The sequence below is a fragment of the Dipodomys ordii genome, unplaced genomic scaffold, assembly GCF_000151885.1.
Source record: "Dipodomys ordii isolate 6190 unplaced genomic scaffold, Dord_2.0 Scaffold27, whole genome shotgun sequence".
In the NCBI taxonomy this organism is placed as follows: Eukaryota; Metazoa; Chordata; class Mammalia; order Rodentia; family Heteromyidae; genus Dipodomys; species Dipodomys ordii.
The window spans coordinates 19,310,497-19,324,402 of NW_012267243.1; the positions used below are offsets into that span (position 1 = coordinate 19,310,497).

The following is a 13,906-nucleotide window of genomic DNA, read 5'->3' on the forward strand; positions in this document are numbered from 1 at the left end:
CGGCCCCGGGACCCTCCGCAGCTCCCGGAACCGCAGAGCCGCCCGAGCTGCCTTGGAGGCGGGAGGAGAATGCCAGGCCCGCCCAGCCCGCGGCCCGGTCCCCGCCGGCACAGCCACTCGGGAGTGCGCGCAACCCCTGCTGCTCGCCGCCCGTGGGACCCGAGTCCCTGGCCCTGGCAGCCGCCTCCGCCTCCAGCCTCCCGGACCCCGATCTCTCCGTGCCCCGCACAGCAGTCTGGGCATGGGCTCCCCTTCCCGGCGAAGCCCCTGCTGGTCCTGCTGAATCCGGCTTGTCATCTGCTCCCCAGGGCCCAGAGACCACCTAGGGTCCTGATGCAGCCCCTACACTGTTCCCAGCCAGGGCCAGCAAGCAGGATGCAGGCAGGATACAGCCAGTGAGGCTGCAGACACCGGCCTGCTGGCCACACTGCCAGCCGGCGAGCCCTGGGCCTGGGAGAGGGCCTCCGCCGTCTCTGATTGCCCACCCAGCCGGTACCTGCCCCTGGGTTCCTTTGGGGCGCGAGACCCCGTCGCAACCCACAGCGTACTTCTGGCCCTGGACGGGCCTGGGAGGCAGCTGCAGCAGGTGTGAGCGCGTCGGGAGCGTGGGCTCCAGGCCTCTTTATGGGGCTGGGGCCTCTCCCTACAGCTCAGGAAGAAGCAGCAGCCAGAGGGGGCAGCAGGGGTTCCTGAGGAAGTGGCCCCACTTCCTCGCGTCTGTGCAGCCCCCACCGGAGCCACATACATTCCCATGTGTTAAGTCACACACCTTCATGGCACACTTAGTAAAACACATGTAGACAGGCATGAAAACAGGTGCAAACACAAGTGCACATGTGTATAGATGTGCACTCAGATCACATCCACACACATGCAAACATACCTACATACAGTTACATGCATGCATGGGCTCAGACATGTGTGCACACATCCAAACGTGCATATCTGCACTAAGATGCACAGAAGAGCACATGACCTGTCACCCATGAACACAGAAAAACATTTGCACATGCACATAGACATGCACACACAAACGTGCGCAGGCAGGCGTGAACGTGTGGGGCCTGATGCCTCCCAGGGGTGGATCCGGCTTCCTACAGGCTTCTGCCCGTCACTGGAGCAGGAGGCCCACAGTGCCGGCCCAGGAGCCCTAGATGAGCAGCCCAGAGGAGAAATAGAGTAAGGGCTCTAGGGAAGCTTCGGCAGACTTGCCCTGCAGTGTGTGTGCAGCTTTTAGCAATTAGATCTCTGTGGGAAGCCCTGGCTTGTGGTGTTTGCCTGTGCACAGGTGTAAATAATGGCTGATTAACACTGAGTGTGCAGCCATTGGAACGTTATGACACAGCCCAGGCTGAGTTTGTCCTGGGGTCTGAGGGAGGATGCTTTGCCTTTGGGAGCCCCTGGCACTGTGCACATGCACAGTCACAGCCACTAATTCTGCACCGATTTCCTAGGGCCGTGGGTCAGAAGTTGGCTGGAAGAGTCAGGGCCCTGTTCTCAAGTTGTCAATATGGGAACTCCCAAATCCTTAGCTCTTTTCTGCCTAAAACGGGCACTCTGACCCTCTGCAGGAAACTCAAACTCCAGAAGTACAGACCTAACTGCCAGTCTTCCCTCAGGCCTCACTGCCAGTCTCCCCTTCGGAGCAGCCTCATCCGCACAAGACACTTAATTTGGATGGCTTTTCCCCTCCTGCCCTCTCCTGTCTGAACCCACCTGCTCCTGCCTGACTGCGTGACCCGGGCCCTCTCCATCCCGTGGTTTGCTGGCTGCTGCATGCCTCCCTCCCTGTGAACCTCACTTCAGCTGACACAGCTTAGAATTGCCTACCAGCACAGGTGACTCTCTCAGCTATGTCCCAGCCCACTCCTGTTGGAGGCGATGGTACATTTTCATGCCACTGCACACGTTCTTACACACACACATTGCTACACAAACACGTTCATGCACATGTGCACACTTGCACATACACATGTACTTGGCCCTGCCCCAGTTTGCCTTTCAGAGGCCTCCCAACAGGGATGGGTTTACATCCCGATGCTGCTGTCCTGCCTGTGTGCCTGGTGAACATTCCTTAAGGTAATCTGAGTGTTTACAGATATGATGTGGCAACCCATGGGCCTGTACACACACACACACACGTCCTTGCACTGTCTTCTGAAAAGGACTAAATACAAGGACACATCTGAGTCCCAGATCTTGGTTTCTCCACTCCTAATAATAGGAACTAGGATCTGGGCATGAGCCTGTAATCCTAGCTACTCAGGAGGTTAATCTCCATTTAACCACCCAAAAGCCAGAAGCCCAAAAGCCAGAAGTTGAGGTATGGCTGAAGTGGTAGAGTACTAGCCCTGAGCAGAAAAGCTAGGGTACAGAGCTCAGGCCCTGAGTTCAAGCCTCACTATCAGCGCACGCGCGCACACACACACACACACACACACACACACACACACACACACACACACGAAAAGGAACTGGGACTCCTTGGGGGAGTGGCTGAGACCGAGAAGATGGATATGCTTAAGCACACATACATGCTTGCGGAGGTTACTCATCTGTGATGGACAAATGGCACAAGTGAGGACAGGAGACAGATTCCCAAGTGCAGAGGAACTATGCAGACACTGCGCTGGGGCAGAGGAACAAAACCCCGCATGAGAGAACAGTATGAAAGGGAATCATTCACACTTCGAGTGAACACATTTAACCACCTCCCCTGACCAGGCAACGGGGGTCAGCACCATGTTGATACCACCTGCAGGGCCTCACTCCCATTCCAAAACCCGTTTCCTGAGACACCGAGGAAGAAAACGAGCTGATTTCCAAAGGAGGAAATTGATATTCTACAAAATGCTTGGGCAATATTCATCCAAGTGGCCAAAATAAAAAATGTCTGAGGACACCCAGACAAGAGATGCCTGAATGTCAGGAGGGGCCTTGGACAAGTCCAGATAAGAATGCAGGAGAGACCTAAGAACATCTGAATGGAGTGTGGTCTTTAGGCAGCACGGATACAAACAGGCATCATCAATTAGTTCACTACGATGACAAATGAATCTCACTAAATCAGACATAAGCATGAGGGACATGGGAAGGAGCTTCATCTCCAACCCATTTTGCTTTGGTTACTTGGGAGGTAGTGTCTCACTTTATGCCCTGCCCAGCCTTCCCCTACTTACATTTCCCAGTTGGGACACACGTCACTGTCACAATACCTGGACATTTGTTGAAATGGTCTTGTTAACTTTTTAATTCCAGCCCCTGCCCCGCCTCCCCCAGCTTCAAACCTCCACTCCAATCTCTGCCTCCCAAGTAGTTAGGATTACAGGTTTGAGTAACCTTACTTTTTTTTGTTAATCTAAATACATTTAATTAGAGAAAGGACCTTCAGCAACAGAGGCGGGTGCTGCCCCACCTCTGAAAGCTGATCTTCAGTCAGGAAGCCCAGTGAGGTCCAGGATGAGAGGTTCCATGGGGGAAGGGGACTTGGGGACTTGGCCAAGGCCTGGTGCTGGTCAGTAAAGGGTGAGGCTAGGGAAAGAGGGATGGCAGTTACCCACTGCCCACATTCACCTGCCCTGGCCTCGGCAGCTACCCAGGGCCAGTGGAGGTGCTCACAGTGAGTTCAGTGCGGGGACTCACAGTGAATCCTGGGAGTCTCCAGTGGGGCTGTCCCACGCCCTCCACACCCCAACAGAGCCTTGGACGCTCCGGCCGGTCGTGGCAGGCACTGCCGAGGGCATGGAGGGGGCTCTCGCCACTGGGAGCCGAGATGGGGAAGGGAGAGCGATGGTTGGGCTGGAGTCACACTCTGGGAGGAGTCTCTGGTTAAGCAAGCAAAGCTACTGTCTAGGAACTCACACCCAACCCTGCACGGCAGTCATGACCAGCCAGCCCAAACCTCCCGGGGGTGACTAAACCTGCCTACCCCAAACTGAATGAGGTTGTGTGGGGCTAAGAACCAGGGAACTCCCTCTCACTCCTGCCCAGTGTTTCCGTCCCTTGTCCTCCCCTCACAGGGCGGGGCTTCCTGCTGCCCGGGCGGGTGCTGGCAGGGGCGGGCAGAGGCTTGGCCACCAAGCAGGAGTGGTGAGGAGTGGCCCCTCACACCACTCTTCCCCTTCCTGAGAATGGTGGGTTGGCACAGGGCTGTCCTTCCCAGGAAAGTATCTCTCTGACGGCCACCGCTCAGCCCTTTCCCAGCTCCCGGGTGGCACGGCCCTGGGCCCTGCGGGGCGGGCAGTGCTCACGCAGAGAAGCCACAGGGCTTCCGCTCCGCAGGCCTTGGCCTGCGTGTACCCCCGGGGCAGGAACTTTCTCCTGCCTGGGCAGGCAGGGTTCTAGGCCCGGGACGTTTGGCCTCAACACACCTCCTGCCACCCTGGCCGGCCGGTGTGCTGTCAGCCAGCCTTGGCTGTGTGGCATGTCAGCACACAGCATCCTGCCTTCAGCACATCTGTAGCCTTTCCCACCTCTCGTGCCCAACCCACTTCCTCCCCCCTGGAGGCAGCCTAGGTACTGTCCATGAACCCCCCCCCCACCTGGAACCTGGGAATCTCCACTCAGGAGACGGCCGAGTCCTGCCAGGGTCCTTAGGTCCTTTCCAACCACCCATGCCCACCTCCCAGCTGACCACCGCACACGCGCGCACGTCTCAAGAGGCTGACTCGTGGAGCACGGCACACCCTCCCGTGACAGGCTGGCTCTGCCCCAGCCGCCAGGGCCTCCCTTGGGAGGCTCTCGGGCCCCAGAGGACCTGTCCTCTCTGGTCATCCTTCCTCACACGTCCAGTCGAAGGTGGGTGGCGCAGCGCCTGCTATGACCGGCACCACTGCTGTTACTATTATTAATTTGGGGAGGTGGCCTGGGCATCAGGGTGGGAGCAGCCCCCAGACCTGCCCCGTGGTCCTCACGAGCACCAGAGGCTGCCTGCAGAGGCCTGGCCTCCTCCCCTCACGCACCTGTGGCCTCACCCGCTGCCTTCCCCACGCACAGCAGAGCTGCCCCCTTCAGACCCAAGCAGACACGGGGGTGCCCGGAAATGAGCCCTTCTTCCCTCAGGGACAGAGGGGCCGGCAGCACAAGGGGACAAATGAGGCAAGCCTGGACCTAGGAGGAAGCTACCATCCTGCAGTGTAAACACCTCCTGTGGAGAGGTCTGTGGGGCTGCTCGTCCTCAGCTCCTCACGGGGCCCATCGCCGCCCCCCGCCGCCCCACTGCCAGGCCCACGCCCCTGCCTACCCTCACTCAGAGTGCGTTGCCTCCCAGCTCTGTACACCCTGGCCGGCCTCAGGAGACCCTCGGGGACGGGCCCTGCCCTGTCTCCCTCCCTCACACCCGCGCTTGGCCTGTCCTCTCTGGACGCAGCAGGAAGGCCAGGGAAAAGGCCTTGTCAGAAGGAATCCTGGCAGCACGAAAACGACAGGCCAGGCGAGAACACCGCACCTCACCCGCTTGGCAGCTGTGCACACCTGCCCGGGAGGGCAGTCTGTCCCGAGGCAGGCTTCCAGGTAGCTCAGCATCAAGCTGAGGGGTGGAGCACCCCTGGAACGCTCTGGACACAGCGTGACCGGCTGGGACAGCCTGGCCCACCCCACTGTAGCCGGAGGGGCCTCCACTGCTGGGAGAGGCCGTGAGCGCACCTTCTCCTTACTGGTCAAGCCAACAGTCTGTGAAGCTGCGTTTTACACACACACGCACACACACACGTGCGCGCACGCAAGCACACACACACACACACCTCTCTCCTCCAGGTCTAGCTGCCCAGAAAACCCAGAGATTAACCTCTATTCATAAAGTCAGTGAGGCCCCTCGATGCAGAGGCTCAGGGCTGAGTGAGGCGGTCAGCCTCCTTCCTTGCAGGGCCGAAGGCCGGAGGGGTTACAGGAGCAACACAGCTGCCCAATCTCACCTAGTGGGCGAGTGTGGGTCACACCAACTCCGTCCGTGGGGGGGGGCGGGGAGTTCTGGCTAGCACCTACCTTCTCCAGGCCAGGAAACACAAGCCTCTGGACGAGTGGCTCCACCTGCCACTGCGGCTGCTCTCCCTGAGTGCTGCTGGCCGGGCCACCCGCCGCCAAGCACAATGGGGGTGGAGGAGGGGCCTCAAGGGCGCCATTGTTCCCCCTCCCCAGCTCTCAATCCCCGATTGTCCTGGGAGCCGGGCACCAAGGAGCGCAGAGGCCCCACACGGTCCCACACGGTTGGGCCTCTCTCCCCTGCCTCCACCTCAAGGTCAGGCCGGTGCGGCTGTCCTGCTCACTGCACTTCTTGAGGCAGTCCAGGACTTGCTGCTGCCCCGTCCTCGGCCTGTCCTTTCCTCCTCACCCACGCCACCCCATCCACTCCAGTCTTGCCTGGGGAGCAAGCGTACTGAGGCACACACACAAGGCAGGGCTGTGCTCACCACAGGGAGGGGAGGGATTGGTGGCAAAAGCCAGACTGCCCTGCTGAGTCAAGGATTCAGCCGGCCCAGGAGGGAGGGTCGACTGCCCTTGGCCCAGACCCATCTCCCTCAGGGACTCTGAATGCCACCGTCTCAGACTCAGGGCTCTAGCTCCCAGGGAGGATGTGAGCTGGCCTGAGCAGCCCCCGTCAGCATGCTGGCGACCTGGGGATGGAGGAGAGACGGTCAGGGACCGGCAGAGGTCCGGACAGAGACCCCTTAGCTGCTCCTCCAGGCTAGCCAGGCAGCAGCCAGAGGCCCAGTATGGAGGGCAGAATCCCTAGCCCTGCTTAAAATGGAAGCACCCCGCCAAAAGGCTCCGACACAATTATTTTATTCAAAGGTCGGTCCTGCTCCAGCAGGAGGAAGAGGGGCAGTCGGAGGGGCAGCCCGGGCGGGTGGGCGGGCGCCTCACGGTTCTCGGTGATGGTGAGGGGGGAGAGTGGGCCCTTAGCCACAGGTGCTGGCCGAAGGCACAGAGCCCCCGTGTGGCCAGCAAAGGGAGCTCACCAACTCCTGAGCCCAGACATCCCTGGCTCCAGGGCAGGCCCCACCAGAGCCTAGGCAGAGTTGGGCCACACCCTGCCGAGTGAAGCAGGTCCTCAGGCAGGGCCGGTCTCCTGAGCTTTCTGGATCTCCTGCCAAGAGGGAAGAAAAGAGGGACGTCTAGGATCTCAGAGGACTGACCCCTCACCCTTCCTCCTGGGAGGGGCTCCCTCAGCCCCAGCGCCCTGCCAGGCAGCAAGGGGCTCAGGCCCCCAGACCGCTTTAGCTTTGCCAGAGTCTACGCAAGGACAGAGTGGCCATGTCTGCCTACAGCAGGCAAGCAGAAAGGGGCTCACCTCCAAAAGCGCCTGCTTCAGAGCCACGTAGGCCGTGTCCAGGTTGTCGTTGATGATCACCAGGTCGAACAGGCCAGGCTCCTTGCCTGGGGACAGGGCAGAGTCAAGAGCACTGTGTCTAGCCCAGCCCATGCCGGTCACTAAGCCCACCGCCTTGGCTGCTCTGCTGCCACTGCCTGGAGAGGGACAGCCCGACCTGTCCAGGACGTGGGGCTGCCTGGAGAGGGACAGCCCGACCTGTCCAGGACGTGGGGCTGCCTAGGCAGGGTTGGCAGGGAAAACTCTCAGGGCGTCTCCCCAGCCAGGGCTTGCTCTCCTGATGTTCCTGAACCCTAGGCTGTGGGCACCAGTGCTAATCCCGGCTTCTCATTAAGACTGGCATAAGGCCTGGCCAAGTGGCTCAAGTGGAAGAGCAAGTGTGAGGCCAGCTTAAAACCATAGCACCACTAAAAAAACCCTCCACTGGGCGGGGCGCCGGTGGCTCACGCCTGTCACCCTAGCCACTCAGGAGACTGAGATCTGAGGATCACAGCTCAAAGCCAGCCCGGGCAGGAAAGTCCATAAGACTCTTTTTTTTTTTTTTTGGGTCCGGTTGTGGGGCCTGAACTCTGGGCCTGGGCGCTGTCCCTCAGCTCTTCAGCTCAAGGCTAGCGCTCTACCACTTGAGCCACAGCACAAGTGCTCTACCACTGAGCCACCTTCCCAGCCCCACAAGACTCTTATCATCAATCAACTACTCAGAAATAGCCAGAAGTGGTGTTGTGGCGGCTCAAATAGTAGAGCACTAGCCCTGAGCCAAAGAAGCTCAGGGACAGTGCTCAGGCTGAGTTCAAGCCCCAGGACAGGAGAAAACACAAAACAAAACAGAAAACCTCACTCTTCCAGCTGCTGGTGGTGCACATCTATAATCCTAGCTACTCAGGAGTCTGAGATCTGAGGGTTGCCATTTGAGGCCAGCCCAGGTAGGAAACTCTTATTTCTAATGACCACAAAGCACCTGCAGCTGGGCTTGGTAGCTTACAGGTACTTGGAAGGTAGAGACGCGGAGGTCCGGGGAAGAGAGGGAACCAGAACTTATCACAACCAGTGGCTGTGCATGGAGGTACGCGCCTGTCATCCCACTGACAAGGGGACACACAAACAGGAGGATTACAGTCCAGGCTCAGTTCAGGATTAAAGCAAGACATTATTCTCAAAACAATCAATGCAAGAAGGGCTGGTGGAGTGGCTCAAATGGCAGTGTGCCTGCCCTGAATTCAAATGCCAGAACTGCCCCCAAACAAACAAACAGAAACAGACTGTGTGCCCTGTGCCCTGGGAAGACTGCAGAAGGAGCTCCCTCGAGTCCGAGGGCCCCTGCGGACGGAGGTGGAGAACTCCTCCGCACTGGCTCTGGCCCCCCTCTCCCTGGCCACACTCACTGCTTTCCATGTCAGCCCGAGCAGCCGCCAGCCGCTTCAGCAAACTCTCCTCGGTCTCGGTGTTGCGCTGGCGCAGCCGTTGCTCCTGCGGGAGGGAGGTGCCCCCTGAGCCGGCTGTGCCCCGGGCGTGCCCCCGCGCCCCTTCCCCGGCACTCACCAGCACGTCCAGCGAGGGAGGCTGCACCGAGATGTAGATAGGACACAAGTCCGTCTTCTTGATGTTGTGCACACCCTGAAGGTCCACGTCCAGCACACAGATGCGGTTCACGGCCTGCACAGCCTGCACAGCAGCCTTGCTGGAGGCGCAGAGACAAGGCCACGGCCAGCTGAGGGCATGGAGGGAGGCCTGGCCCAGGCCGCAACTCAGCCGCCAACAGGTCTGGGGAGACCTGCCCCTCCCTCCCCCGAGGTCCATCCTGGGCCTGGCCCTGACACCCCAGGCTTCCCGGGTACCACAGGCCCTCTGCTGGCCCCGCAGCCCCGGCCAGGCCCCTGGGATGGCTGAGGTGCTCGTCCTTCCCTGTCCCTCCTGGGGAAGGGTCACGTGTGGCCCTGGAGGGACGGCTGAAGCACAGCCAAGCCTGAGGCGTGACTGGGCCTGTCTACTTCCTGGAGCCTCCTCAACGAACCCAGAGATCCAGGAGCAACTACCCCTCGTTGGAGGGAGCCAGCTGGAGACATCTACCATCATGACTCAGACGCAAGGCTCCCGGGCCCCCTGGGTCATGGCCCACCTTGTCCCGTATAGGTTCCCTGAGAACTCGGCATGCTCAATGAAGTTCCCAGCCGCGATGTCACGCTGCATCACCTCCCTGGTCACAAAGTAGTAATCTGGAGAGGAGGAGGGCTGTCCGGAGGGCGCCCAGGCCCAGCCCTGCCTGGTGCGGCCTTTCTCCTGGGCTTGTAAAGATCCTTCTCTACCCCACACCGCAGGCTGTCCCTGCCAGACGCATGCTGCCGGGACAGGCAGCACTGCCCTGACTTCCCTGGGGGACTGGAGACGGCTGGGCTCCATGGAGGAGGTTCCAAACAAGGGGCTGTAGTCCTCCGGATCGCATGCAGGAGGCCAGGCTCCGGGCAGGGGCAGCCCTGTCCACTCAGAGAAAACACCTAAGATGTGCTGAGGGGCGTACCCCACGCACGCTATCACACACGGGGGTGTGGCTGTGGGCAGACAGCAGGGCCCTCAGCACTCACTATGATGCACACCGCCTGATGAGGCAGGTTCAGTCTTCAGCTAGGGAGACTAGGCAGCGTGCATGGTGATCGAGAGACACAGAGCAAGGGCCACTCCCACCCTCCACCCCATGCTGCCTGTGGCCCGCAGCTCACCTCTGCCATTCTCCTCACCAGGCCGAGGGTCCCTCGTGGTATCTAGGAAAAAGATATGTCACCGCCGCCGAAGGGCTGCAGAGCCCTGTGGTTCCACTCAGCCCATCACCAGTGTGGAGGGAAGGCATGCAGACCCAAGCCACGGAGGCCAGGACACTCGGTCCACACTCAGGCCCCGGGGGGAGGACACAGGGCTGCAGAGGGTGAAGAGCGTCTCCCAGGCTGGCAAGGTACATGTGGGGCTGCGGGGCCTCAGTCTGAGGCCGTCCCCCCGTCCCCCAACCCCAGTGAGACTCACGGGACACGCTGAAGCCGAAGATGTTGCCATACTCCTGGAACAGCTTCTTCAGCAGGGTGCTCTTCCCAGCCCCCGACGGCCCACTCAGCACCACAGGCCTGGGGCCCGACATGACTGCGGAAGTGAACGGCAGGGACAGGTGTGAGCGGCTCTGTACCGCGCTCCCTGGGGGAGGTGGTGAGGGTCTCCCAAGGCCACACCACCAGACAGACGTCACTCAAAACCCCACTTAATCCAGCAGTGACGGCAGATAAAGGCAGGGGAAATGGCAGGGCTGTCCACAGGCCTTTTCCCAAGTGACGCAGCACCACCTCCCACACAGCTCAGGCCCGGCCTGAGATCGCCACCCCACACGACCCCCTGGATTGGCAGCAGAGAGGACAAGATGGGGCTTCACCAAGCCAAGGCTCCCCAGAAACCTCGCACTAGACTCAGGACCCCCACCACGAGCCGTGGCGGGTGTGGGGACCCTCTCAACCTCTACAAACAAAGGTGAGCAGAGCTGCCACAGGCAGGGCCACCAAGCAGCCAGAGAAGAGCAGGCCTAGCAGTACAGCCGAGTGCCAACTCCGGGGTCAGAGCTTCATTCCCTACGCGTGGCTGGATGGCACCTTCCCAAACCAAGAACCCTCTCCACAGCTAACACTGGACCTCAGCAGCCCAAGCCCTGAAGGCACCTCACGTGGCACTTCCCACCTGCTGACTCACACCCAGACCAAGCCCTCATCCACCTCCCTCCAGCCTGGTTCCCCGGAGGCTGCCTCCTCGGTGGGGACTCTCCAGCAAGGCGGCCAGCCCTCCTTCCCCCCTGCACGCACCCACCTCCTTGGCGGTGTGCAGCGTCTGTGCTCAGCCGCTGCGATGCACTGAGGGTTGGGGGAGGATGTAATCCCTGCCAAGCCTGCACCCGCCCTTCTGAAAATTAAATCCCTGAGGCACCAGCCTTGGGTCACAGAGAGGTCAGCTCCACCACCCACTGTGCAGGAAGGAAAAGGCAGTTCTTTGTCCTGTCCTTGAAGTATGCAGCTGCCCACTCAGCCCAGGTGAGCTGAAGGTCCAGGCTGCGTGCGTGCGTGCGTGTGTGTATGTGTTGGGAAAAAAGAACCAAGATACGGACTGCAGAGTCACACTGCTGCTCTGCTCTGGGTCCAGAGAGGTATTTGGGGGCTAGAGGAGCTGCCTGCTAACCCAAACACCTTATATCCATAGGGTTGGACACAAGAGGTTTCCTGTGGGTAGAGGTTTCAGGAAGCACAGCCACTAAAGATCTTACATTCTTAATCCCCAATGTAGGCCACAAGGTAATCTCACAAGAGCAGACTACTGAGGTTCTCCTGCTGTATGAGCACTACTGTGTATGGACTGCATGTAGGGAGGAGCAGAAAGCGTGCACACACAAAAAACACGTATGCGCAGCAATGTCACCTGCCACACACCCCCCTCCTGATGGGGCTACTCTTCTGACCACCGCACCCAGCGCTCAGATCAAAAGCTCCCCAGACCAGGACTGCCAAAGGCTGGTGGTCCATAGTGGTAGCATGAACTCTACATCTGACTACCTTAGCCAGCTGCTACCTAAGAGCCATGTCCGGCTTCCCTTCAGCTCCCAATGGGCAGTACTTGCCCTGAGCTCTCCAGATTCAGTGTACACGACTCCAGTACGCAGCCACTGCACACATTTCTAAGTCATCAGCACAAAGAAACGGAGACTCAAAGAGATGAGTACGAATGCAGGAGGATCCTCAGAGCTGAACTGAAGGCAGAGGATCCTCAGAGCTGAACTGAAGGCAGGGGATCCTCAGAGCTGAACTGGAGGTAGGGGAGGGGAGGGTTTAAAGTGCTATAGGTAGGTAGAGCTACTGAAGGATCTAAACTAGGCTGTCTGCAAGGTCAGTGCAGATGGCTCAATGTCCCTAGACACGGGGGCGGGAGGCTGGCAGCAGGCAGCCCGTGTCTCTCTCGGAGCTTATCCCCTGAATCCTGTTGATGGAGAGTCCAGGCAGCCCCAGTTCTATACCCTACCCACTACCAGGTGTAATGAGCTAGTGCCCTCAACCAGATCCCCATTCCTAGGGTTAGGAAGCCCATGCTAGCTCCCGGGCCAGGCTCTGTGGGCTGTGAAAAGCTTAGAGAAAGGAGAACACCAGCGCAGGTTACCCCACCCCACCTATGTCTCTGCTGAACAGCCCTGTCTTGTCTCTGAAGCTCAGACTTGCAGGTCTGTGTCCATGTAAGCCCACCTCCTCTGGAGGGGTGAACTCCAGACAGGCAGATGCAGGGGCCACGGGAGGACACCTGCTCCGCCCTGCTGCTCCATGGGGTTCTGAAGGGCATCACTTGGCCACATGCTAACCAGGGGCCACTGAAAGTTGCTTCTCTGGAAGCTACACAGACCGTGCCACCACGGAGGTGCGCTGAGCATCCTGAGGGAAGACCCCACAAGCCCACTTAGGGAGGGGCTCCAGACAGCAGCCATCTGACAGGGCAATTACTGTGCCACCTCCGGACTTCAGAAATCACACATGAATCCGGACTTTGCCCTAGCAGTTGCCCAACATAACTGAGTGGAAAGAGCAGAGTGGAGGAAATTTCCTTTGGGAAAACAGGAGAAGGCACTCTGGACCTCCATTCTCATTGGCTTTTCCATTCTCAAATGCTAACTGCCTGCCCCAAACCAATTGTGCCAATTGTGCCAGTGCATGATTTCCACTGGAGCACCAGGAGGGAAACCTTCCCTGATCTCAGCTTCCCCCTTCAGGCCCAAAGACCGGAAGCCAGTCACCACCCTCCCAGGTTTCAGGACACCAGCAGAAGGACGAAACTGGAAAGGAGATTTCAACTCCCCCATTCCCCTTCTCAGACAAGCCGCTCAGGGCATGTGGGTGGACAGACTGCTTCAGGAGTCTACTCCACCGGAGAGTAAATGAGAGCCACCAACTCTTCATTCTCTTCCTTACCTGAGCAGGACTGACATACTGTTGCTTCTCAAGGATGGAAGCCAGGATGGAAGGACATCAGCCAACCGTCTGCCAGTTTCCACATCCTGCTGGTGCTACCTGGCTTAATTTATCCTCTTCCATCAAGAGGAAGGAATAAGTTCTAAGTGAGCCCTAAAACCAACCTATGGTCAAAGGCAAAGCCAACATGAGAATAAAAGGGTTTAGGACCTATGGATCGCAGAGATGGAAGGACCCAAAACATCACAATATTGGCCAGCTACTCTCATAGAGAGGAAACTGAGGCCCAGTACACTCAGAGTTACGAAGGGATAAGAAAAGTGGAGAATGAGGCACTGAGGCAGACAGGGTCAAGGAGGAATGGGGTAGAAGCCTAGGCCAAACGCATGCAGAGTCAAAGCTGACCATAAAGTCTCTTCTTCCTACACCTGCTTCCCCACTGCCTGAGATCACTCTCCCCCATTTCCTCCTCCCACCACTTCCTCAAATCACCTCAGCATGTTTCCTGGCTATTCTGCACGTGCCAAACAGAGAGGTAAAAGTGTGGGTGTGCCTGAAGCAAAATATACTGCCTCTTCCAAATTTATGACTTCAGGAAATGATCTTTCTT

At 58.9% G+C, this 13,906-nt stretch overlaps 1 protein-coding gene across 1 annotated transcript; it reads right to left on the reverse strand.

Moving 5' to 3' along the window:
* Nucleotides 1–6,823: 6,823 nt before the first annotated feature.
* Guk1 (guanylate kinase 1) lies at nt 6,824–10,452 on the reverse strand. The gene is made up of 7 exons (XM_013015780.1): nt 10,340–10,452; nt 10,042–10,083; nt 9,444–9,540; nt 8,867–9,005; nt 8,710–8,794; nt 7,289–7,374; nt 6,824–7,084 (listed from the first exon to the last, which is right to left on the reverse strand). The coding sequence occupies exons 1-7, from the start codon at nt 10,449–10,451 to the stop codon at nt 7,049–7,051; spliced, it is 597 nt and encodes a 198-aa protein (XP_012871234.1). The 5' UTR covers nt 10,452; the 3' UTR covers nt 6,824–7,048.
* Nucleotides 10,453–13,906: the final 3,454 nt, after the last annotated feature.

Excerpts from the sequence above, each read along its gene's own strand:
- Guk1 (XM_013015780.1), bottom strand. The coding sequence starts at position 10,451 with ATGTCGGGCCCCAGGCCTGTGGTGCTGAGTGGGCCGTCGGGGGCTGGG. Across the intron at positions 10,084-10,339 it reads CTTCGGCTTCAGCGTGTCCC|ATACCACGAGGGACCCTCGG; the intron begins GTGAGTCTCACT and ends TCTTTTTCCTAG. Across the intron at positions 8,795-8,866 it reads CTCCCTCGCTGGACGTGCTG|GAGCAACGGCTGCGCCAGCG; the intron begins GTGAGTGCCGGG and ends TCCCTCCCGCAG.